At 39.2% G+C, this 23,397-nt stretch overlaps 1 protein-coding gene across 1 annotated transcript in view; it reads left to right on the forward strand.

Moving 5' to 3' along the window:
• The window catches only part of LOC147684194 (receptor-type tyrosine-protein phosphatase eta-like), a 139,398-nt gene that overhangs the window by 19,321 nt on the left and 96,680 nt on the right, over window positions 1–23,397 (forward strand). The window contains exons 4-7 of the mRNA XM_086942606.1: window positions 3,159–3,413; window positions 9,046–9,300; window positions 11,803–12,018; window positions 22,099–22,353. Of these exons, the coding sequence (XP_086798732.1) occupies window positions 3,159–3,413; window positions 9,046–9,300; window positions 11,803–12,018; window positions 22,099–22,353 (981 nt within the window). The remainder of the gene's footprint in view (window positions 1–3,158; window positions 3,414–9,045; window positions 9,301–11,802; window positions 12,019–22,098; window positions 22,354–23,397) is intronic.

Genomic DNA, 23,397 nt, shown 5'->3' on the forward strand with positions numbered 1-23,397 from the left:
TACCGGACAGTGCACGATTGTCTCAACCTAATATAAACTTATTTTGACTTGTACTTAAGTGGTTGTCTATTTACTTCTTTGTCCTGAATTTTTACACTCACAGTCCTAAATTTACACCCATGCCAGTTCGCCCCCCTATGTGCTACTGGTGAGTCAACTTGCCCAGGACAAATCTATCTCTTCCCAGAAGGAACCCATGTGTTCTTTGACCTAACTATGGAGTCAGTGCTGGGGAAATAACTTTCGCTGCTATGCCTGTAGACTGTAGCTGCAGTCTGTAGAGAGGGCAGGCTAGCTCAGTGAACTAGATGATTCTGACGCTGCTCTATGCATACCATAATGAACTGCATTGCAGCTGATCTGCAGCAGTAGACTGTGCATTTGTAAATCCAGCTCTGATGGAACAGCATGTTTTTCAGACATGTATCAGAATTTTGAACATCTGTTTCAAGGTGTGCATCATTCACAGTTAAGCATTACTCTGCCTCTTCGGACCTGAGTAATTAGGGAGAATGCTACACTGCCTCGCAGATTATTTTGCCCCATGTATGCTGTGTTTCTTCTAAAACTTTTTTTTTACATCTGGATAATGAAACAACTTCGAATCTCAGTCGACCTTTTCTCTGTTTCAAATAACTAGTAGCTGATTACAGCTCCTTTGGCCTCTGTACCAGTGGAAGCGAGCGTGCGAACTGGGAATATATGTTCTGAACCTTAACGAGAATGAACCTCCGCTATTGATTGGTCTTTGTTTGAACCAGCATCTCATTTATCCCAAATTGGAATAAATCAACACAGGATCGACAATTTCAAACTTGAATGTCTCATTTTTGTAGACAAATATTTACAAGTGATGCACTGCATTATAGCGCTAAATTGTGACACCTTTATCTAAAAAACTGATCATGAATCAAATGTGAAATGCTTGCCGCATTTGAAGAGCAGATGGCGTGGCATGCTGTCTGCACCTCCTCTTACTGTGCCCGGACACAGCCTCAAGAGAACATGCTGCTTCTGCCCCACCCCCAGCATGGAAAGACAGGTCACTGCACGTGTTGGGGAGGACTCCCCTGTCCTTTAATTTAATTCCGGCAGCTGCAATTCCCTGTGGCCCGCATTGGCTGCAGCAGAGATTTGAAACTAAAAACATCCTGCTTGATCTGACTGAATCCTTTCGGTCCCTGTCTTTCAACACGAGGCAGTGGAATGATTAACTTTATTCTTTTAGCAACACTAACACTGCACGGACTGCTGAGTAGTAAACATAACTTCCTTGTGTTGGGCAGGTCATACGGCTGCATGCATGTGAGTACAATACTGAACAATAGTGCCGGGTGAACCAGCATGATACTATCACAGCACAGCAGAACTCGCATTGGCTGCTCTGCGCTGCCTGCTCTGTAGTGTGCCTGATTATTGTACATTAGCAATCGAATTTCTGGAGAAATCAAAAGAATAATGTTTAACCACGAATAGTATTTCCTATTTTGAAAGTTTACATGAAGATATGTGAGGAAAAGCTCATCAATCTTCTATGTTTTTATAAATTTTAGGCATCCTTGACTTATACACAAAGATATGTTATCTATGCTTCTTTCCTGGAAACTAAAGTGATCACAATCATGTCAGGAGTGCATTTTCATGCTTTCTCAACAGGTGAATCTATTGATATAAGTGAATGACCACAAATGACTGAGAGTAGGAATATATTGTTCAATTTCAAACACATAAATGCATACACACCTTCCATGCTAGTATATTTGAACTCAGCCAGGTAATCCACATCTGCAAGCCCCTTTACTGAAATGGTTCCCTCATCACTTTTTGAGTTTTTACTTTTAAATTATTATTTCTGCTGACTGTGTTGAAATAATAGGATTTATTTTTGGTAAGCTGGTTTTCTCAGCAGAAAAGTTCTAAACTGATTTTGTTATTATACTTTTCGTGAGAATACCTCTTTAGCTGTAAAAGTGCTGAACACAAAGTCATGGTTTCACTTTGAATCACCATATATGCGGTTATTTGAATTTAAATCCAAATAAGATTGGTTTAGTGCACATTTACATTTAATGAAAAAACTGTTTACTGGTTCCATTTTTATGTGTAAATATAAACCTGGGGTACTGCTGCGAATAACATGTATTCTTCTATTTATGACATAAGACAAAGGATTTCTGTCGGAATATTATTTAAATACAACTATGTATTTTAAATATATTCGTAATAACTTATTTATAGTATTTTGTCCCTTCCTGTTGAATGAAAAGAGTTATTGCATGCTGTCTTCTGCGAAATCAGTAAAAATGAAGAACCATATAATTCCAATTTATGAGAAAAACATCAATACCAGTTAATCTGCTATAAAGTAACAGAGTTGTAATTTTTTTTAAAGACTAGCAAAAGGTATTTTCAGAGCAAGTGATCAGAAATATCTGAAATCAAATAATTCCGACTCCGATACCAAAATCAAAATATATGTAAACTAGGTAAAATGAATATAATCATGACCTCATTCTAAAAGTTCATTTGAACAAATAGAAGGACATAGAAAGTGCATAAACTGCAAGCTATAAAGGGATTTAGTAGAATAGACATTGAAAAAATAACTAGAGCATTAGAAACAATCTGCACTCACTGTTTCGAAAAATTCCTTCTCATCGAAATATTACATCATACATGAAATATTAATGTATATGTACTCAATTGATTTAACAACATTATATACTTTCTGATTAAGAGCTATTTGGCTTGGCAGGCTAAATGTCTGGCATTTATAAATTACATGTGTAGCTAAATTCAGATTCAGTTATACATTTTGGGAAACATTTTCTAGAATTAATGTAACTAAGTTACAGTTGCTCACATTTGGGGGTTATGAATAAGTTATCATAACTGAAGAGATGTGATTGGAAACTCTTCTATTGCTCTTCTGGGAATATATATTCTTTAGTACAAGTCTCAATTTTTTAATACAAAATCAATGCACCAGAAGTGTTAGGAACTATCTCACCCTATTAGAGATCTATCATGGCAATTCTTCCCAATGACAGGTAACTTCTACATGTTTTTTCTGTAATTTATCTGGTGTAAAAAATATTTCTGACAAATATGTAAAAGGTTCTCTGAGTGATACTTCACGTTCTATTTTTCTATTTCAGTACCCAATGTAACCAACAATCTAAGTTTGACATACATCACCATTGATTCAATTTCTTTGAGCTGGCTACCACCGACTGGCAACAAAAGCTCCTATTTAGTGCAAGTTTTAGGAAATCCAGAATCAAATGTAACAAAAATGTATGAAAATGTGTCCATCACAAATTTAATACCTGGCAACCTGTACACCATCAAAGTCTATGCTGTGGGTGGAAATGGTGTTCTTGGAAAAGACAGTGTATTATCGGAATATACAGGTGAGCATCTTCTATGTAAACTATGGATATTTTGATAGATGTACCATTATTTATGTAATCACAAAATTAAAATGTTTTTAAATGCCAGTGTTAGCTGCCTATATACCTGTAACTGCTGATGGTAATCCAACTTCAAGAAGCAGAGACAATGCCATATCACCTTCTCAAAATAAGAGATAAAATAGGTGCTAAGTGTCTCCTGCTTTGAGGTTTTCAAATTTTGAAATCTATCCTCAAGAACATTAACAGGTAAAATTCTGTACAACTAATTAGGGGTGGGCGGGATTCGCGGACTCGCGTTACGCAAATCTCCGCGAAATGGTAAAAAATCTCTGCGGACAAGCAGAAATTCTGCAAACATGCTGAATTGCTTGTACGCGATGCTTTTTTGCTGTTCGCAATTGCTGTTTGCGTGCTCGGGGGGAAATATCTCGTAAACATGCATTTTGAGAATGCAAACAAGCAAAACATTTCGCAATGTCGGGGAACGCTGAATTTTGTGCTATTCCGCGATCTCCGCGGAACGCACAGTGATGACATCACAACCAGGAAGCAGCCAGTTCCCACCCCCATTCACCACAGTGAGGCAGACCTCGAGGCAGCAACAGAGACAGCTCCTGCTAGGACACCAGCAAAGTTGTACTACCACTTGCAATTCCACTGCAGCAATGGCTGAGGAGGCAGTACCTGGTCCCAGCAACACCACCGGGCGCAAGAGAAAACTTAAGTTCTCCGAGCTGGAGTTGGAGCACTTAATTGAAGGGGTGGTGGAGAACCACTCCAAACTGTTCAGGAGGGAGTCAAGGAGGGTGCCCGAGCAGGAGAAGCGCAGGATCTGGGTCGGGATAGCGGCCGCAGTGAACTCTGTGGGTGTGGCCGACAGGTCACTTGATGAACTGAAGAAAAGGTGGTACGACCTCCGAGGTCGTGCCAAGGAGAAGGTAGCCGAGAGGCTTGGAGAGTCCCTGGCCACTGGAGGGGGAGGACCTACAGTCCCTCCAAACACCCCCATGGAGGATCGAGTCGAAGACCCGCTGGAGGCTGAGGCATGCATTGGAGTCACCCGACTGGACACATCCCGCCCCACCCAAGAGAGCCAAGGTAAGTGGCATGCGACTGCGACCCTGTCCCCTATGAATGGCCATGACCCTATAGCCTCCCATAATGTTCCAATGTCATGCCATCGGTGCACATTAGGTAATGCCCTAAAGCATTGTGGGACATGTAGTGTGGCCAAAATGTACAAGTACCCCAATGCAGCCAGACAGGTTCAAAAGTACACAATGCCATAGCCAGTCAGGGAATGTCACCCAGCATGCATGTAGCAAATGCACGTGTGACAGATACATGCAACTAATGAACGTCTACTTCCCCTCACAGGTGCCGCAGACAGCAGCGATAGTGAGAGGCTGCTCATAGATAAGCAAGCACAGGATGACGAGGAGGTGCCGTTACCAACACAGCCTCCGGCGTCTGCCGCAGCACCAACCCCTGCAGCCCGGCCCACTACAACTGTGCCTCCAGCATCTGCCGCAGCACCAACCCCTGCAGCCTGGCCCACTACAACTGTGCCTCCAGCGTCTGCCGCAGCACCAACCCCTGCAGCCCGGCCCACTACAACTGTGCCTCCAGCGTCTGGCACACCATCCATGCCCAGCTCGACTCCACCATCAGCTGGCGCATCCACATCAGGTCCAGCGGTGACAGAGCGACAACACACTGGGGCCAGCCAGCAGAGCCGGCGTGGCAGGGCTCGCCTGCAGACCAATGCTCCCAGCGCCAGGAGGTGGAATGAACAGCGCCTGCCGAGCATGAGTATCGAATGTCGCATGCTACGGATTCACCAGCTGCAGGCACGCCGGCAAGGGGCCATACAGTTGCAGCTGTATAACATTGGACGCAATGTGGCAGGTGTGGGGGACCGGATGGACCGCATGACGGCAGCCATGGCAGGTGTGGGGGAGGGGATGGCCCGCATGACTGCAGCCATGGAGGCCAACACAGCTGCAATGATTTCACAGCGCAACACGGCCCGCCGCCGCCACCGTCAGCTACTGACACGGCTGACGGCTTACACTCGGTCAAACTATGTTATTGGCAATGCCACATCGCAGCTATCGCGCCGGTCCCTGGTGCAGCAGTAGCAGCTCATTCAATGCTGCGAGGATGTGGCCAGGGTACTAGAGCACCTCACCACTGCCGTGATGGCAAATCATCCTGCTCTACCTGCCACTGTCGGGGGGGACGATGCCAGCGAGGGCACCTTGATTGTGAGCAGCCACTCTGCCTCACACGTAGGGGCGTTGAGACGCAGCACCAGGCCCACTACAGGGTAACGTGTGGTAGCTGAGGAGGAGCCGGAGAGGCGCTTGGGTGCTTCACGCCGGAGGCACACCTGACTGAAAAGTACTTGTACAGGCACAGGCTGAACATAAGCCTGCCCTGTGTATTGGATGCAGCAGTATGGGGCAATACTGTTTGCAATGAAAGGATGGCAACTGGAACCATTATTGTGATTCAAACAATATTATTTAATTAGGCATCACACATTGGTGTTGTGTCATTATTACATTTTGCATGCAATTGTGATTTGTGGGTTGAGGTGAGTGGGTGCACTAGAAACTGTTCATTGTGATGTGGTTGCGGCGTCTGTGGCCTTCAGCTGGGTTCTCCCCGCGTGCATGGAGCGCATGTGCAGGTGGCCGGTCGTCCCCTTCCGATTCACTGCCAGAGATGTCGACAGGTATCCGGCGCTTGGTAGCAATGTTGTGTAGTATAGCACACACAGCCACAATGCGGCAGCACACATCAGGACTGTATTACATGGCCCCACCTGTCTTGTGAAGTATGCATATTCTGCTCTTCAGTAGCCCAAAAGTTCTCTCAATGCAATTCCTTGTGCGTATGTGTGATACGTTGTAACGCCGTTCCTGTGGTGTAGCAGGGTTGAGGTATGGGGTGAGGAGGTATTCACGCAGGGCGTAGCCACTGTCACCTGAATGAGAGGAGCAGGGGGTGAGTGCCTGTGCAGCGCAGCTACTTCATTGCACTGTGACATTGTGGGCAAAGTGTACTTACCAAGTAGTTGTCCTTCCCCAAAGTCACCCCTGGCCAGTCGTGTGTGGAGGCCGCTGTGCCGGAATATGAATGAGTCATGTGTACTCCCCGGGTACTGTGCCACTATGTCCGTGATGTATGTCTTTGCATTGCAGACCATCTGGATATTGAGGGAGTGTTAGGACTTGCGATTGCGGTACATGTACTCCGTTGCAGCTGGTGGGCAGATGTGGATGTGGGTACAGTCAATGCATCCTATCACGTGTGGGAAATGCGCAACATTGTAGAATTGAAGCTTGGTCTCATCCAATTCCTGTTGGCTTGTTGGAAATTTGATGTGGTGGTGTAGCTGGGTCAGCATTGCGTCAAGGAAACTCCCTAGGCATCGGGACATGGTGGGCTGGGATATCCCCCCAGCAGCTGCAACTATCCCCTGGAAGCTCCCGGAGGCCAGGAGGTGCAGGCTACACAATACCTGGACATTTGTTGGCACAGCATTGGTCCGCCTTGTTGGGTGCTGCATCAGGGGGTCAAGGTCCTGAATTAGCTTGATGATCATTGCCCCATTCAGGCGGTACTTTGCGTAAATTTTCTCTCTGGTTTGGCCCAGCAGGGTGACCCGCTGGCGGAAGATCCTGGCCTGGATTCTGCGTCTCCTCCATGCTGCTCGCTGTAGCCTTCGCCGCCTGACCACCATGTACATTCCTGGCATTGTGACGCTCCTTATGCTGATGCTGCTTCTCCTTAAGTGTGTTTGGGCAGGCCAGCACCAGTTGCTGATTGGCCAACGGTTTTTCAATTTTTATTTTACTATGGGTTTGATGGTTACCACCTGCTTTGGGTTGTCCTTAAATTGCTCCTCGCAAAATGCGATTTTGTTTTTTTTCGCTAATTGTGATTTGTCATGAATCCCGATTGCGAGGCATTTGCGATTTCGCTATTATTTTAGCAGAATCCTTGATTTCTCGCTATTTCCGAATCGCAAATGGTCTACTGCCGGAATTCTGCGGATCTTTTAGCGATTTCGCAATTCTGTGTTTGCGAATTCGCAATTTTCGTGGTGAATTCCTATTATGGGAATTGCGCCCGCAATAGCATTTTCGCAGCTATTGCGAGCGCAATTTAGCTTCATGAATCAGGCTGATTAATGCATACACACCTTCCATGCTAGTATATTTGAACTCAGTCAGGTAATCCACATCTGCAAGCCCCTTTACTGAAATGGTTCCCTCATCACTTTTGGAGTTTTTGCTTTCAAATTATTATTTCTGCTGACTGTGTTGAAATAGAAAGATTTATTTTTGGTAAGCTGATTTTCTCAGCAGAAAAGTTCTAAACTGATTTTGTTATTATACTTTTCGTGAGAATACCTATTTAGCTGTAAAATTGCTGAACACAAAGTCATGGTTGCACTTTGAATCACCATATATGCGGTTATTTGAATTTAAATCCAAATAAAATTGGTTTAGTGCACATTTACATTTAATGAACAAAACAGTTTACTGGTTCCATTTTTATGTGTAAATATAAACCTGGGGTACTACTGCAAATACCATGTATTCTTCTAATTATGACATAAGACAAAGGATTTCTGTGGGAATATTATTAAAATATAACTATGTATTTTAAATATATTCGTAATAACTTATCTATAGTATGTTGTCCCTTCCTGTTGAATGAAAAGAGTTTTTGCATGCTGTCTTCTGCGAAATCAGTGAAAAGGAAGAATCATATAATTCCAATTTATGAGAAAAACATCAATACTAGTTAATCCGCTATAAAGTAACAGAGTTGTAATTGTTTTTAAAGACTAGCAAAAGGTATTTTCAGAGCAAGTGATCAGAAATATCTGAAATCAAATAATTCCCGCTCCGATACCAAAATCAAAGTATATGTAAACTAGTTAAAATGGATATAATCATTAACTCATTATTCTAAAAGTTCATTTGAACAAATAGAAGGCCATATAAAGTGGATAAACTGCAAGCTATAAAGGGATTTAGTAGAATGGACATTCAAAAAATAACTAGAGCATTAGAAACAATCTGCACTTACTGATTTGAAAAATTCCATCTCATCGAAATATTACATCATACATGAAATAACAATGTATATGTACTAATTTTATTTAACAACATTAGATCATTTCTGATTAAGAGCTATTTGGCTAGGCAGGCTAAATGTCTGGCATGTATAAATTACATCTGTACCTAAATTCAGAATCAGTTATACATTTTGGGAAACATTTTCTAGAATTATTAAGACTAAGTTACAGTTGCTCACATTGGGGGTTTTGAATAAGTAATCATAACTGAAGAGATGTCATTGGAAACATTTCTATTCTCTTCCGGGAATTTAGATTCTTTAGTACAAATCTCAATTTTTTAATACAAAATCAATGCGCCAGAAGTGTTACAAACTATTTCACCCTATTAGAGATCTATCATGGCAATTCTTCCCAATGATAGGTAACTTCTACATGTTTTTCTGTAATTTATCTGGTGTAAAAAATATTTCTGACAAATATGTAAAAGTTTCTCTGAGTGATACTTCACGTTCTATTTTTCTATTTCAGTACCCAATGTAACCAACAATCTAAGTTTGACATACATCACCATTGATTCAATTTCTTTGAGCTGGCTACCACCGACTGGCAACAAAAGCTCCTATTTAGTGCAAGTTTTAGGAAATCCAGAATCAAATGTAACAACAATGTATGAAAATGTCTCCATCACAAATTTAATACCTGGCAACCTGTACACCTTCAAAGTCTCTGCTGTGGGTGGAAATGGTGTACTTGGAAAAGACGGTGTATTATCGGAATACACAGGTGAGCATCTTCTATGTAAAATATGGATATTTTGATAGATGTACCATTATTAATAGTAATCACAAAATTAAAATGTTTTTAAATGCCAGTGTTAGCTGCCTATATACCTGTAACTGCTGAGGGTAATCCAACTTCAGGAAGCAGAGACAATGCCATATCACCTTCTCAAAATAAGAGATAAAATAGGTGCTAAGTGTCTCCTGCTTTGAGGATTTCCATTTTTGAAATCTATCCTCAAGAACATTCACAGTTAAAATTCTGTACAACTAATTAGGGGTGGGCGGAATTCACGTAATCGCGTTAAGCAAATCTCCGCAAAACAGTAAAAAATCTCTGCGGACATGCAGAAATTCTGTGAACATGCTGAATTGCTTGTTCGCAATGCTTTTTTGCTGTTCGCAATTGCTGTTTGCGCGCTCGGGGGGAAATATCTCGCAAACACACATTTTGAGAACGCGAACAAGCCAAAAATTTCGCAATGTCGGGGAACGCAGAATTTTGTGCAATTCTGCGATCTCCGCGGAACGCAAAATTACACAAATTACACAAATTCCGCAGATGGTATGGAATTTACCGCCCCGGCCTACAACTAAGATTGACAGGACACACCAAACTGGAGTTTCTTAAGCAGAGTTCTGCTTAGGTTTTTAGTTTAAGCTATTTGATGGCATTTCAAAAGAGAAGTTCATGCATGTTTTAGAAAGTTACTGATTTCTCAGGTATTCTAAAAAAGTCCCTGTAGTGTGCCTGATTATTGCACATTAGCAATCGATTTTCTGGAGAAATCAAGAGAATAATGTTTAACCACGAATATTATTTCCTATATTCAAAGTTTTACATGAAGATATGTGAGGAAAAGATCAATTAAAAGCTATCTTCTATGTTTTTATACATTTTTGACATCATTGAATTATACAGAAAGATATGTTATTTAAGCTTCTTTCCTGGAAACTAATGTGATCACAATCATGTCAGGAGTGCATTTTCATGCTTTCTCAACAGGTGAATCTATTGATCTAATTGAATGACCACACATGACTGAAAGTAGGAACATATTGTTCAATTTCAAACACATAAATGCATACACACCTTCCATGCTAGTATATTTGAACTCAGTCAGGTAATCCACATCTGCAAGCCCCTTTACTGAAATGGTTCCCTCATCACTTTTGGAGTTTTTGCTTTCAAATTATTATTTCTGCTGACTGTGTTGAAATAGAAAGATTTATTTTTGGTAAGCTGGTTTTCTCAGCAGAAAAGTTCTAAACTGATTTTGTTATTATACTTTTCGGGAGAATACCTATTTAGCTGTAAAATTGCTGAACAAAAAGTCATGGTTGCACTTTGAATCACCATATATGCGGTTATTTGAATTTAAATCCAAATAAGATTGGTTTAGTGCACATTTACATTTAATGAACAAAACAGTTTACTGGTTCCATTTTTATGTGTAAATATAAACCTGGGGTACGGCTGCAAATACCATGTATTCTTCTAATTATGACATAAGACAAAGGATTTCTGTGGGAATATTATTAAAATATAACTATGCATTTTATATTCGTAATAACTTATCTATAGTATGTTGTCCCTTCCTGTTGAATGAAAAGAGTTTTTGCATGCTGTCTTCTGCGAAATCAGTAAAAAGGAAGAATCATATAATTCCAATTTATGAGAAAAACATCAATACTAGTTAATCCGCTATAAAGTAACAGAGTTGTAATTTTTTTTAAAGACTAGCAAAAGGTATTTTCAGAGCAAGTGATCAGAAATATCTGAAATCAAATAATTCCCACTCCGATACCAAAATCAAAGTACATGTAAACTAGTTAAAATGGATATAATCATTAACTCATTATTCTAAAAGTTCATTTGAACAAATAGAAGGCCATATAAAGTGGATAAACTGCAAGCTATAAAGGGATTTAGTAGAATAGACATTCAAAAAATAACTAGAGCATTAGAAACAATCTGCACTCACTGATTTGAAAAATTCCATCTCATCGAAATATTACATCTTACATGAAATAACAATGTATATGTACTCATTTGATTTAACAACATTAGATCATTTCTGATTAAGAGCTATTTGGCTAGGCAGGCTACATGTCTGGCATGTATAAATTACATCTGTACCTAAATTCAGAATCAGTTATACATTTTGGGAAACATTTTCTAGAATTAATGAGACTAAGTTACAGTTGCTCACATTTGGGGGTTTTAAATAAGTTATCATAACTGAAGAGATGTAATTGGAAACATTTTGATGCTCTTCCGGGAATTTAGATTCTTTAGTACAAGTCTCAATTTTTTAATACAAAATCAATGCGCCAGAAGTGTTACAAACTATTTCACCCTATTAGAGATCTATCATGCCAATTCTTCCCAATGATAGGTAACTTCTACATGTTTTTCTGTAATTTATCTGGTGTAAAAAAAAATTCTGACAAATATGTAAAAGTTTCTCTGAGTGATACTTCACGTTCTATTTTTCTATTTCAGTACCCAATGTAACCAACAATCTAAGTTTGACATACATCACCATTGATTCAATTTCTTTGAGCTGGCTACCACCGACTGGCAACAAAAGCTCCTATTTAGTGCAAGTTTTAGGAAATCCAGAATCAAATGTAACAACAATGTATGAAAATGTCTCCATCACAAATTTAATACCTGGCAACCTGTACACCTTCAAAGTCTCTGCTGTGGGTGGAAATGGTGGGCCCGATTCACAGAATGAACTTAAGACTCAATCCTAAACTTACTACTATTTTGGTATTCACAGAATGCACTTACTACTTTTGGCATTCACAGAATGAACTTACTACTTTTGATATTCACAGAAGTTAGGATTTTGTCTTAAGTTTGTCTTAAGACAGACTTAAGACAGACTTAAGACAAACTTAAGACAGACTTAAGACAAAATCCTAACTTAAGTCTGTCTTAAGTCTGTCTTAAGTCTGTCTTAAGTTTGTCTTAAGACACACTTAAGACAAAATCCTAACTTCAGTGAATACCAAAAGTAGTAAGTTCATTCTGCGAATACCAAAAGTAGTAAGTGCATTCTGTGAATGCCAAAAGTAGTAAGTGGATTCTGTGAATACCAAAATAGTAGTAAGTTTAGGATTGAGTCTTAAGTTCATTCTGTGAATCGGCCCCGGTGTACTTGGAAAAGACAGTGTATTATCGGAATACACAGGTGAGCATCTTCTTTGTAAACTATGGATATTTTGATAGATGTACCATTATTAATAGTAATCACAAAATTAAAATGTTTTTAAATGCCAGTGTTAGCTGCCTATATACCTGTAACTGCTGAGGGTAATCCAACTTCAGGAAGCAGAGACAATGCCATATCACCTTCTTAAAATAAGAGATAAAATAGGTGCTAAGTGTCTCCTGCTTTGATGTTTTCAATTTTTGAAATCTATCCTCAAGAACATTCACAGTTAAAATTCTGTACAACTAATTAGGGGTGGGCGGAATTCGCGTAATCACGTTAAGCAAATTTCCGCAAAACAGTAAAAAATCTCTGCGGACATGCAGAAATTCTGCGAACATGCTGAATTGCTTGTTCGCGATGCTTTTTTGCTGTTCACAATTGCTGTTTGCGTGCTCGGGGGGAAATATCTCGCAAACACACATTTTGAGAACGCGAACAAGCCAAAAATTTCACAATGTCGGGGAACGCAGAATTTTGTGCAATTCCGCGATCTCCGCGGAACGCAAAATTACACAAATTACACAAATTCCGCAGACGGTATGGAATTTACCGCCCCCGCCTACAATTAAGATTGACAGGACACACCAAACTGGAGTTTCTTAAGCAGAGTTCTGCTTAGGTTTTTAGTTTAAGCTATTTGATGGCATTTCAAAAGAGAAGTTCATGCATGTTTTAGAAAGTTACTGATTTCTCAGGTATTCTAAAATAGTCCCTGTAGTGTGCCTGATTATTGCACATTAGCAATCGAGTTTCTGGAGAAATCAAGAGAATAATGTTTAACCATGAATATTATTTCCTATATTCAAAGTTTTACATGAAGATATGTGAGGAAAAGCTCAATTAAAAGCTATCTTCTATGTTTTTATACATTTTTGGCATCATTGAATTATACAGAAAGATATGTTATTTAAGCTTCTTTCCTGGAAACTAATGTGATCACAATCATGTCAGGAGTGCATTTTCATGCTTTCTCAACAGGTGAATCTATTGATCTAAGTGAATGACCACACATGACTGAAAGTAGGAATATATTGTTCAATTTCAAACACATAAATGCATACACACCTTCCATGCTAGTATATTTGAACTCAGTCAGGTAATCCACATCTGCAAGCCCCTTTACTGAAATGGTTCCCTCATCACTTTTGGAGTTTTTGCTTTCAAATTATTATTTCTGCTGACTGTGTTGAAATAGAAAGATTTATTTTTGGTAAGCTGGTTTTCTCAGCAGAAAAGTTCTAAACTGATTTTGTTATTATACTTTTCGGGAGAATCCCTATTTAGCTGTAAAATTGCTGAACACAAAGTCATGGTTGCACTTTGAATCACCATATATGCGGTTATTTGAATTCAAATCCAAATAAGATTGGTTTAGTGCACATTTACATTTAATGAACAAAACAGTTTGCTGGTTCCATTTTTATGTGTAAACTAGCAGCCCATCCCGACGTCGTCCGGGGGAGAAAAGTAATGTGTGAACAAGTATTATAAAGCTTTTAATATTTCTCGGTACACAACATTTTTGGCTTCATTTGATTGTGGACGTAGAATAAATTGACCTTGAAAGAGCAACATATAACTGCCCATGAGTGAAGCAGTCTTCTCGTAAGTCAATGCCTATAACTTTGTATGTTTGTCCTTGAGATTTGTTAATAGTAGAAGCAAAAGCAATGTTAATAGGGAATTGCAAGCGTTTAAATTGAAATGGTAGATCATTTGGGATCATGGGTATGCGTGGAATGTGTGCTAAGTGTCCCGCGGCAGGGCCAGAGAGAATAGTAGCTTTAATGACATAGGGTAAAAGACTTATAACTTGTAGTCGTGTCCCATTGCATAGATCAGGTGGATGTAGGTTGCGTAATAACATGATGGGAATCCCAACTTTCATTTGAAGTACATGAGGTGGAAGTCCGGATGGGTTAAGTGAGTTTAGGAATTCTTGAGGATAATGCACGGCGTCTTCAGTTTCTAATACTGTATCAATGGATTTATAGACTTTTGTTTCTCCTGGTATTTGAAGTAGTATGTGTTCATTGATATGGTTAACACTTGAGTTTCTGGGTGCAACTATAGCTCTTTCACAAATCCAGCGGAAGTCTCTTGTAGCAATCTGCTCTATGTCCGGGTATACATATTGTATGAGTTCCTGTAAGGTAGACACTGGCGTACCAAATTTGTGAATATTAATATTGTCGTTATTGGTAGGTACTTCACCATTACCAAGTTGTAGTAGCAGATCAGCAAAGTGACTATCTCCACCACCTAAATGTGTCCTCATGTTAGTGCGTAATGTGAGAGTTTGAACACAGTCCCAGAGTTGTGATGCTTTTAAGCATGCTTTTAGTATGTCTGCACGTGTCCCTCTTGGAACAACAGGAAGAGTTTTTCTGAAGTCTCCAGCAAACACAAAAGTAACACCATCCATTATGGTATTAACATTTCAAATGTCTTGTAGAGTTCTATTGACGGCGTCTATATGTGCGCCGTGTGTCATAGTACATTCGTCCCACACGATAAGAGAGACTCTTTGAAGCAGTGTTCCTAAGGGTCCATTTTTGCGTGCAGAGCACATTGACTCTTTTTCCACTGAAACATTTAAAGGTAGTTTAAACGTTGAATGTGCAGTTTTCCCACCAGTTAGCAAAGTAGCAGCTATTCCCGAAGATAGTACAGCAAGAGCCAATAGTCCTGAAGAGCGTATTTTAGCTAGTATGAGGTCTATTAAGTACGTTTTCCCTGTTCCTCCCGGTGCGTCTAAGAAGAATAATTTACCTTCTTTACTCTCCACACTTTGAACAATGGTGTTGTATGCAACATTTTGATCCGGAACTAAGTTTGGTAAATGTTGTTCTACGTATTGATGGATGTTATAATTCGAAGGTAGTATTTGAGTGTGTTTGTTAGTGATATGTATCGTTCTATAACTTTCTGGCAATTTGAAATCTTTTAAAGATTTCTCATTTAGTTCATAGAGGGAGTCTTCTATTGCTATGAGTCCTTGGTTAAAGATGTCATTAGTAAATGGTATTGAGTCATCATGTGTTTCTTGTTGTTTTCTGTGTAGGATATCTTCACATAAATGTTCTTTGTATTCCTCCCATAAAGACATTGGATCCGAAGGGTTACGGAATATCAGAATAGTAACAAATAATTGGCGTAGTTGATTTGGGCAATCTGAAAGGGCAGCATCACTTAAAGTATGTTTCCAATGTTGGTCGTCTTCAATGAGTCCAAGTGATTTACATGCAGCTTGGTAGGTAGGCATTAATTGTCCATGAACGGTTAAAAGACTTTCAAAGCTTGTAGGTCCCCGAACATGTTGTAAAAGAATGCGTAAATGGAAGCACTCAGATTGGTTTGGGTGAATAGTGTACATTCTCCCAAGAGCCGAGTCCTTTTTTACTCCAGGGTGACCTAATACGTCAATTCCACGTTTCCTCCGTGTAAAAGTATGTTTTCCCCAGGTATAGTATTGTGGAACCTCTTGGTATAGAAATGTTTTTGCAAAAGTGTCCGTGGCACACAATTTAAAGAAGGCAGTAAGTGTTGTAGGTGTTGGATTTTCTGCTACTCGGTTCATTGTTTTTTCATTAAAATAGACTCTTTGTCCATTTGGCAGATGTACAGCTAGATGTGTGACCGTCGGATGTCTTTCATGAATGTTAAACTGAAGGTTGCGCCAAACAGCCTCTGAAGTACTAATATACCTGCCATTGAGATATGTTTCAATTTCATTATGTTTGTTTTCAATAGTAGCAGTTGCTTGATCTGAGCCTTTGTTGATATATTTGCAAATATATTTAATAGCTTTCACTGATTGGCAGTATTCAATATTAATGTGAGCATTGAAAGTGCGACATAGTACAGGTGAATATGGAACCACCCACTGATTATCGACAGTAATTTCTTGGCCTCTAACAGTCATTGTGATTGTCTGTCCGCCATGTTGTGGGCCTCTTCTACGGTAAATGGGATAACCATTAACACCAGTTTCTGTTTCATTATTGAGAGGGCGTGGGTATTTTTTGGTACAAATCCCATTTTTCATACATGGTGATAGAACGTTGTGTTCACCACATGGGCCATGCAACATGTTCTTTTTAACAATCAAAAATAGTTGTTCATCATTGACAGGATCTGGCAGCTCAGCGGATATAATGAGATCTACTTCGTCTGCTTGTATTTTAGGTTCAAGCCACAATAGGATGTGCACGTGTGGCAGTCCCCTCTTTTGCCATTCAATGGTAAATATGTTAGCTTTGGCATATCCAAAGATATGTTTTTGTGTTAATATTTTCATGAGTGCTTTCACTTTTAAATTGAATACACGTGCAATGATGTCATGTCTATCGCATGATCTTTGTTTAGGAAATAATTCTTTTTTAATTTCTGGCCACTCTGGATTGCATGTGAAGGTGATGAACAAATCAGGTCTCCCATAGTGCCTAACGTATGTCATTGCATCTTGTGTCTTTTCGTGCATGTACCTGGGCGAGCCAGTGAAGGTAGCGGGTAAAATGACGTGTTGTCCAATATCCGAAGCGTGAAGGTGCTGATCTTGATGAGTGCATCTTTTAAGTTTATGTAGTTTTCTGCCCGTAGTTGTGTTTGATTGCGGCGTATGAAGTCGAGCCTTTCGGTGATCATTTTTGCCATCATATCAACAATATATTGATTAAAAAGATTTCGAAACCAATGTAAGGTATTGAAAGTTGTGGATCTAACCATTAGAGTATAGGCCTAGTATTGCATGCATGTAACATTTTTGTTCTTACCGCAGTTTGCTAGTGGTATGTTTAGACAATAACCATCTTCACCTCTCGGGAATAGAATGGGATATTGTAAGGGGTCATATGATCTATGCAATTCGGAGACTTTACGTAATATTCCTTCTCGTGTATGTAAGACAATGTCGCGTGGGCCTTTGTTTTCATTAACTAAAAGAACTGCAACTTCATCAGTTGTTGGTGCATTATATCTCCCTGGATGTGTATTTGGAGGGCTTTGATCAGCATGGATGATAATTTTTAAATCTTCATCATGTGAATGCATCTCATAGTTGTATTTAAGTGACCTAATGTACGTGTTATGAGTGTGCAATGTGGTTTGTAGCTCTTCAATTAGCTGTCTGTTTAAGTTTGGGATCATGTGTGATCGTGCATCAACTTGTTGCATTGCGGAAATGAAATATATTTGTAGAAATTGTGGGGACTTTCCTTCTTGTGGAAGCATGCTGCCAATTAAATGGTATAACTGTCCGTGTATTTTAAAAGTAGGCATGAAATTGCCTTCTTTGACTTCATTTGCACCAAAGGATGTCATTTGGAATAGAGTATTGTAACGGCGTGTGTTTGTTAAGAAATGATTTGAAAGTGGGTGAGTGCCATCAAGTAGTTGTTTAATGATTGGAGGTGGTTCTTGTATGTTATTAATATTGACCTTTCCTGATAAGCAACAAAGGCCTTTAGGTTCCGCCTTCCATTTCTGTGCGTAGCACTTGTTACAGACACTGTCCATGTCTCCAATTATAACATCTGCATTGTTCATGTAGTCAATAAGTGGGTTGTAGTTGAATGCTGATTTGAGGCTATGTACTGTTATTGGAAACATAAGTAAAGGTTGGTCTGTAAGTTGTGTTTGAGCTTCTCTTGTTGAAGTTTGTAAAGTGGAAGTATGAGGTATAGTAGTGGACGTTGATGGCTGGTCACTGTTGTGCTGAATTGGCTGTGAAAGCTGAGAAGTGTATGGATCATCGATGTTTGTGAAGTGGTTGTGATCCTGTTCTTGTGTTAGTCGTATGCGCTTATTCCTTTGTGCCCGTGTTTTATATGTTGCCCTTGAAAGTTGTGTCTTCCTCTTCACCATTGTAAGAAAGTGATTGTAATATTTGTAAAAAGTGTAAAGATATTTATGCTAATTTGTATTGTGTTTTGCAATATTGTATTTGTCCTAGAATGTTTATTTTGTGCACCTTTTTGTAGTAGGCTATGTGTGGTTTGGATATGTTCTGAAAGTGTAATGAATGAGGCGTGACAATCTGTGATTCTGGGCAAATCACGTAATCTCCCTGTGCCTTAAAAAAAATGAAGGTGTGTCCTCATGTAACGTAACTGCTGCTATGTAAAGCGCTCTGATGGGCGATTCAGGTGTAGTTTGCGCTATATAAGGGTGTGGAACTAAAAAAATAAAAAGTAGTACAGTGGGTGTTCTGAGTAGAGTATGTTGAAGGTGTCTTTTTTTGAAAAGCAATATGTATACTACTATTATAAAGAGAGAACGCTCAAACTTTTGTGTCTGAACAACGTTATTAGGGGGTGTTAGCGTTGTAAAGAAATAATGTCCTTTTAAATGTCCTTAGTTATGTTTTTGATCATGGGTAAGTGTGGGTATATTTTCCACAAAGCAAAGCAGCATCAAGTAGCGTAAAGCGCCGTCAATTACTATACATTATGCCTCTTTTTGTAATGTAAATACAGCAGCATCAAGTAGCGTAAAGCGTCGTCAATGACTATACCTCATGCCTCTTTTTGTAATGTAAATGCGGCAGCATCAAGTAGCGTAAAGCTGCATTAATTAATGTACATTATGCCTCTTTTTGTACTGTAAATGCGGCAGCATTAAGTAGCGTAAAGCGCCATTAATTACTATACCTCATGCCTCTTTTTGTAATGTAAATGCGGCTTATTTAAATCCTCCTGTTTTTTGTGTTTTTGTCCACTCCCTGTGGCAACATGTAATGTAGTGGTATTTTTAATTAGAAGTGTAAGGAGTGTTATGTAAATCTTCCTTTTTTAGTTTCTCTGCCAGCCCCCAACCATCAAGTAGCTGTAATCTGCGTCAATTAATATACATCATGCCTCTTTTCTGAATGTAAATGAGGCTTATTGAACTCCTCCTGTTTTTGTTTTCCTGTTTTTCCCCTGTCTTAATGTGTAATGTAGTGTGGCTGTAATGTGAAGTTAAATGAGTGTTATTTAAATGTTCATGTTTTTGGTTGAGTGCATGCCCCCTTGTTGAACCTGTGATGTGTTGTAGATATTTTAAATGTGTTGCTGTATTTTGGCTAATTCCAGCGAGGGGACAGAGCAGGGCTATTTGTTTTCCTCTGCAAGCATGTCGCCCTGTTGTAATTTGTATTTTTTAGTTTATTTTTCAATTAGCATCCATTCACTGTGTAAAGCTTCCTCAGTGAGGCCCTGGCTGCCCCCTTTCCAGGGCCTTGCAACAGCTTTATTGTGGCTCGTTCTGTGCCCTCTCTCAACCTGTAAGTCCACACAGCCTCACAGCAATAATGCTCTGACTGTGTCTTGTGAGCGCTGTGTCCAGGGACTGCTTTAAACTTGTGTTTTTGCTTTTCCCTGCAAGAACGTTCGACAATTAATTTCTGTGCATCATGCCTCCTTGTGTAATGCTATTGAGGCTTGTTCTCCCTGATTATTTCCCTGGCTGCCCGCGTTTACAGAGCAAACATGATGCCTCGTTTTTGAATGTGAAAGAGGCTTGTTCTCGTGAATATTTCCCTGGCTGCCCCCTGTGTATCCCCTTTGAATACCAGTGCCCGACTCTGGAATTGTTTTTTAAAGAGCGTAAATGCTATTTTTTCCGTGGCTTGTGTCAATGTGTATTGCTGAGTTTCTCTCGTTAGTGGCTCCGACAGCAATAATGCTCGTAGGAATCACGTGGGTGTTGGACCAATGCTGAAGGTTTTTATGAATTGTCTTTCCAATGAATGTGCTACTGTGTGATTGCTTGTGTGATTGGTTATTTGTGTAATGTGTGTGGGGCAATTGGTTGTTTGCTGGAAGGCGCAGTGGCGCGATTGGCTGGTTGTGCAAGGTTGTTTTGTGGGTGTCACAGCCAAGAGTGTTGTGCGATTGGATGCTTGTGTGGCTTGCCCAACCTTGATTGGCTTTTCGTCCTGAAGCCGCGCCCTTTGCCTCAGAACCTTGCTGAGGCCGAGCCCCTTTGTTTTTGTTGCCTTGAAATACTGCAGTCAGTGAGTAATAAGCCTATTGCACATGGCGATTTTGTGATTTTGCACATATTTTTAAAACAATCATTCAGAATTTTCGATTTTGCACATATTTTAAAAAGATCATTTCGAAATTGCTATTTTAAAAACGATGTTTATGTCCTGAAGTGGACGTGCATTAAACAGTGTTTTTGCTGAAGTTGCTATGTTGTGTGTGTGCTTGTGTGTGTTTGCAGAATCTGTTGGTTGCTGTGTTGTGTGTGTGCTATCAGAATCTGTTGTTGTGTGTGTGCTTGAGTGCTTGAAACCGAGTGAATGGGACATGCCCCTCTGCCAATGTTACCGCCCACATTGAGAACAACGCCCACCAGGAACTACTTTTTCTGAAATGTTGTTTGCCCTTCGTAATGTATATGTTGGACAAATGTATAGCCTATGTCCGTTTCCTGGACCTCCCTTTTCCAACGCTGTATTGGATGTTGTGATTGATAGTGTACTTCTGGATTTTACCCGCCTCAAAGGTTCCCAGTTCTCGCTTTATAATAGTAGTATAGATATAAACCTGGGGTACTGCTGCAAATACCATGTATTCTTCTAATTATGACATAAGACAAAGGATTTCTGTGGGAATATTATTAAAATATAACTATGTATTTTAAATATATTCGTAATACCTTATCTATAGTATGTTGTCCCTTCCTGTTGAATGAAAAGAGTTTTTGCATGCTGTCCTGGGAAATCAGTAAAAAGGAAGAATCATATAATTCCAATTTATGAGAAAAACATCAATACTAGTTAATCCGCTATAAAGTAACAGAGTTGTAATTTTTTTTAAAGACTAGCAAAAGGTATTTTCAGAGCAAGTGATCAGAAATATCTGAAATCAAATAATTCCCACTCCGATACCAAAATCAAAGTATATGTAAACTAGTTAAAATGGATATAATCATTAACTCATTATTCTAAAAGTTCATTTGAACAAATAGAAGGCCATATAAATTGGATAAACTGCAAGCTATAAAGGGATTTAGTGAATAGACATTCAAAAAATAACTAGAGCATTAGAAACAATCTGCACTCACTGATTTGAAAAATTCCATCTCATCGAAATATTACATCATACATGAAATAACAATGTATATGTACTCATTTGATTTATTAACATTAGATCTTTTCTGATTAAGAGCTATTTGGCTAGGCAGGCTAAATGTCTGGCATGAATAAATTACATCTGTACCTAAATTCAGAATCAGTTATACATTTTGGGAAACATTTTCTAGAATTAATGAGACTAAGTTACAGTTGCTCACATTTGGGGGTTTTGAATAAGTTATCATAACTGAAGAGATGTCATTGGAAACATTTCTATGCTTTTCTGGGAATTTAGATTCTTTAGTACAAGTCTCAATTTTTTAATACAAAATCAATGCGCCAGAAGTGTTACAAACTATTTCACCCTATTAGAGATCTATCATGGCAATTCTTCCCAATGATAGGTAACTTCTACATGTTTTTCTGTAATTTATCTGGTGTAAAAAATATTTCTGACAAATATGTAAAAGTTTCTCCGAGTGATACTTCACGTTCTATTTTTCTATTTCAGTACCCAATGTAACCAACAATCTAAGTTTGACATACATCACCATTGATACAATTTCTTTGAGCTGGCTACCACCGACTGGCAACAAAAGCTCCTATTTAGTGCAAGTTTTAGGAAACCCAGAATCAAATGTAACAACAATGTATGAAAATGTCTCCATCACAAATTTAATACCTGGCAACCTGTACACCTTCAAAGTCTCTGCTGTGGGTGGAAATGGTGTACTTGGAAAAGACAGTGTATTATCGGAATACACAGGTGAGCATCTTCTATGTAAACTATGGATATTTTGATAGATGTACCATTATTAATAGTAATCACAAAATTAAAATGTTTTTAAATGCCAGTGTTAGCTGCCAATATACCTGTAACTGCTGAGGGTAATCCAACTTCAGGAAGCAGAGACAATGCCATATCACCTTCTCAAAATAAGAGATAAAATAGGTGCTAAGTGTCTCCTGCTTTGAGGTTTTCAATTTTTGAAATCTATCCTCAAGAACATTCACAGTTAAAATCCTGTACAACTAATTAGGGGTGGGCGGAATTCGCGTAATCGCGTTAAGCAAATCTCCGCAAAACAGTAAAAAATCTCTGCGGACATGCAGAAATTCTGCGAACATGCGGAATTGCTTATTCGCAATGCTTTTTTGCTGTTCGCAATTGCTGTTTGCGTGCTCGGGGGGAAATATCTCACAAACACACATTTTGAGAACGCGAACAAGCCAATAATTTCGCAATGTCGGGGAACCCAGAATTTTGTGCAATTCCGCGATCTCCGCGGAACGCAAAATTACAAAAATTCCACAAATTCCGCAGACGGTATGGAATTTACCGCCCCGGCCTACAACTAAGATTGACAGGACACACCAAACTGGAGTTTCTTAAGCAGAGTTCTGCTTAGGTTTTTAGTTTAAGCTATTTGATGGCATTTCAAAAGAGAAGTTCATGCATGTTTTAGAAAGTTACTGATTTCTCAGGTATTCTAAAATAGTCCCTGTAGTGTGCCTGATTATTGCACATTAGCAATCGAGTTTCTGGAGAAATCAAGAGAATAATGTTTAACCACGAATATTATTTCCTATATTCAAAGTTTTACATGAAGATATGTGAGGAAAAGCTCAATTAAAAGCTATCTTCTATGTTTTTATACATTTTTGGCATCATTGAATTAAACAGAAATATATGTTATTTAAGCTTCTTTCCTGGAAACTAATGTGATCACAATCATGTCAGGAGTGCATTTTCATGCTTTCTCAACAGGTGAATCTATTGATCTAAGTGAATGACCACACATGACTGAAA

This window comes from Lissotriton vulgaris, chromosome 11, assembly GCF_964263255.1.
Source record: "Lissotriton vulgaris chromosome 11, aLisVul1.2, whole genome shotgun sequence".
NCBI lineage: Eukaryota > Metazoa > Chordata > Amphibia > Caudata > Salamandridae > Lissotriton > Lissotriton vulgaris.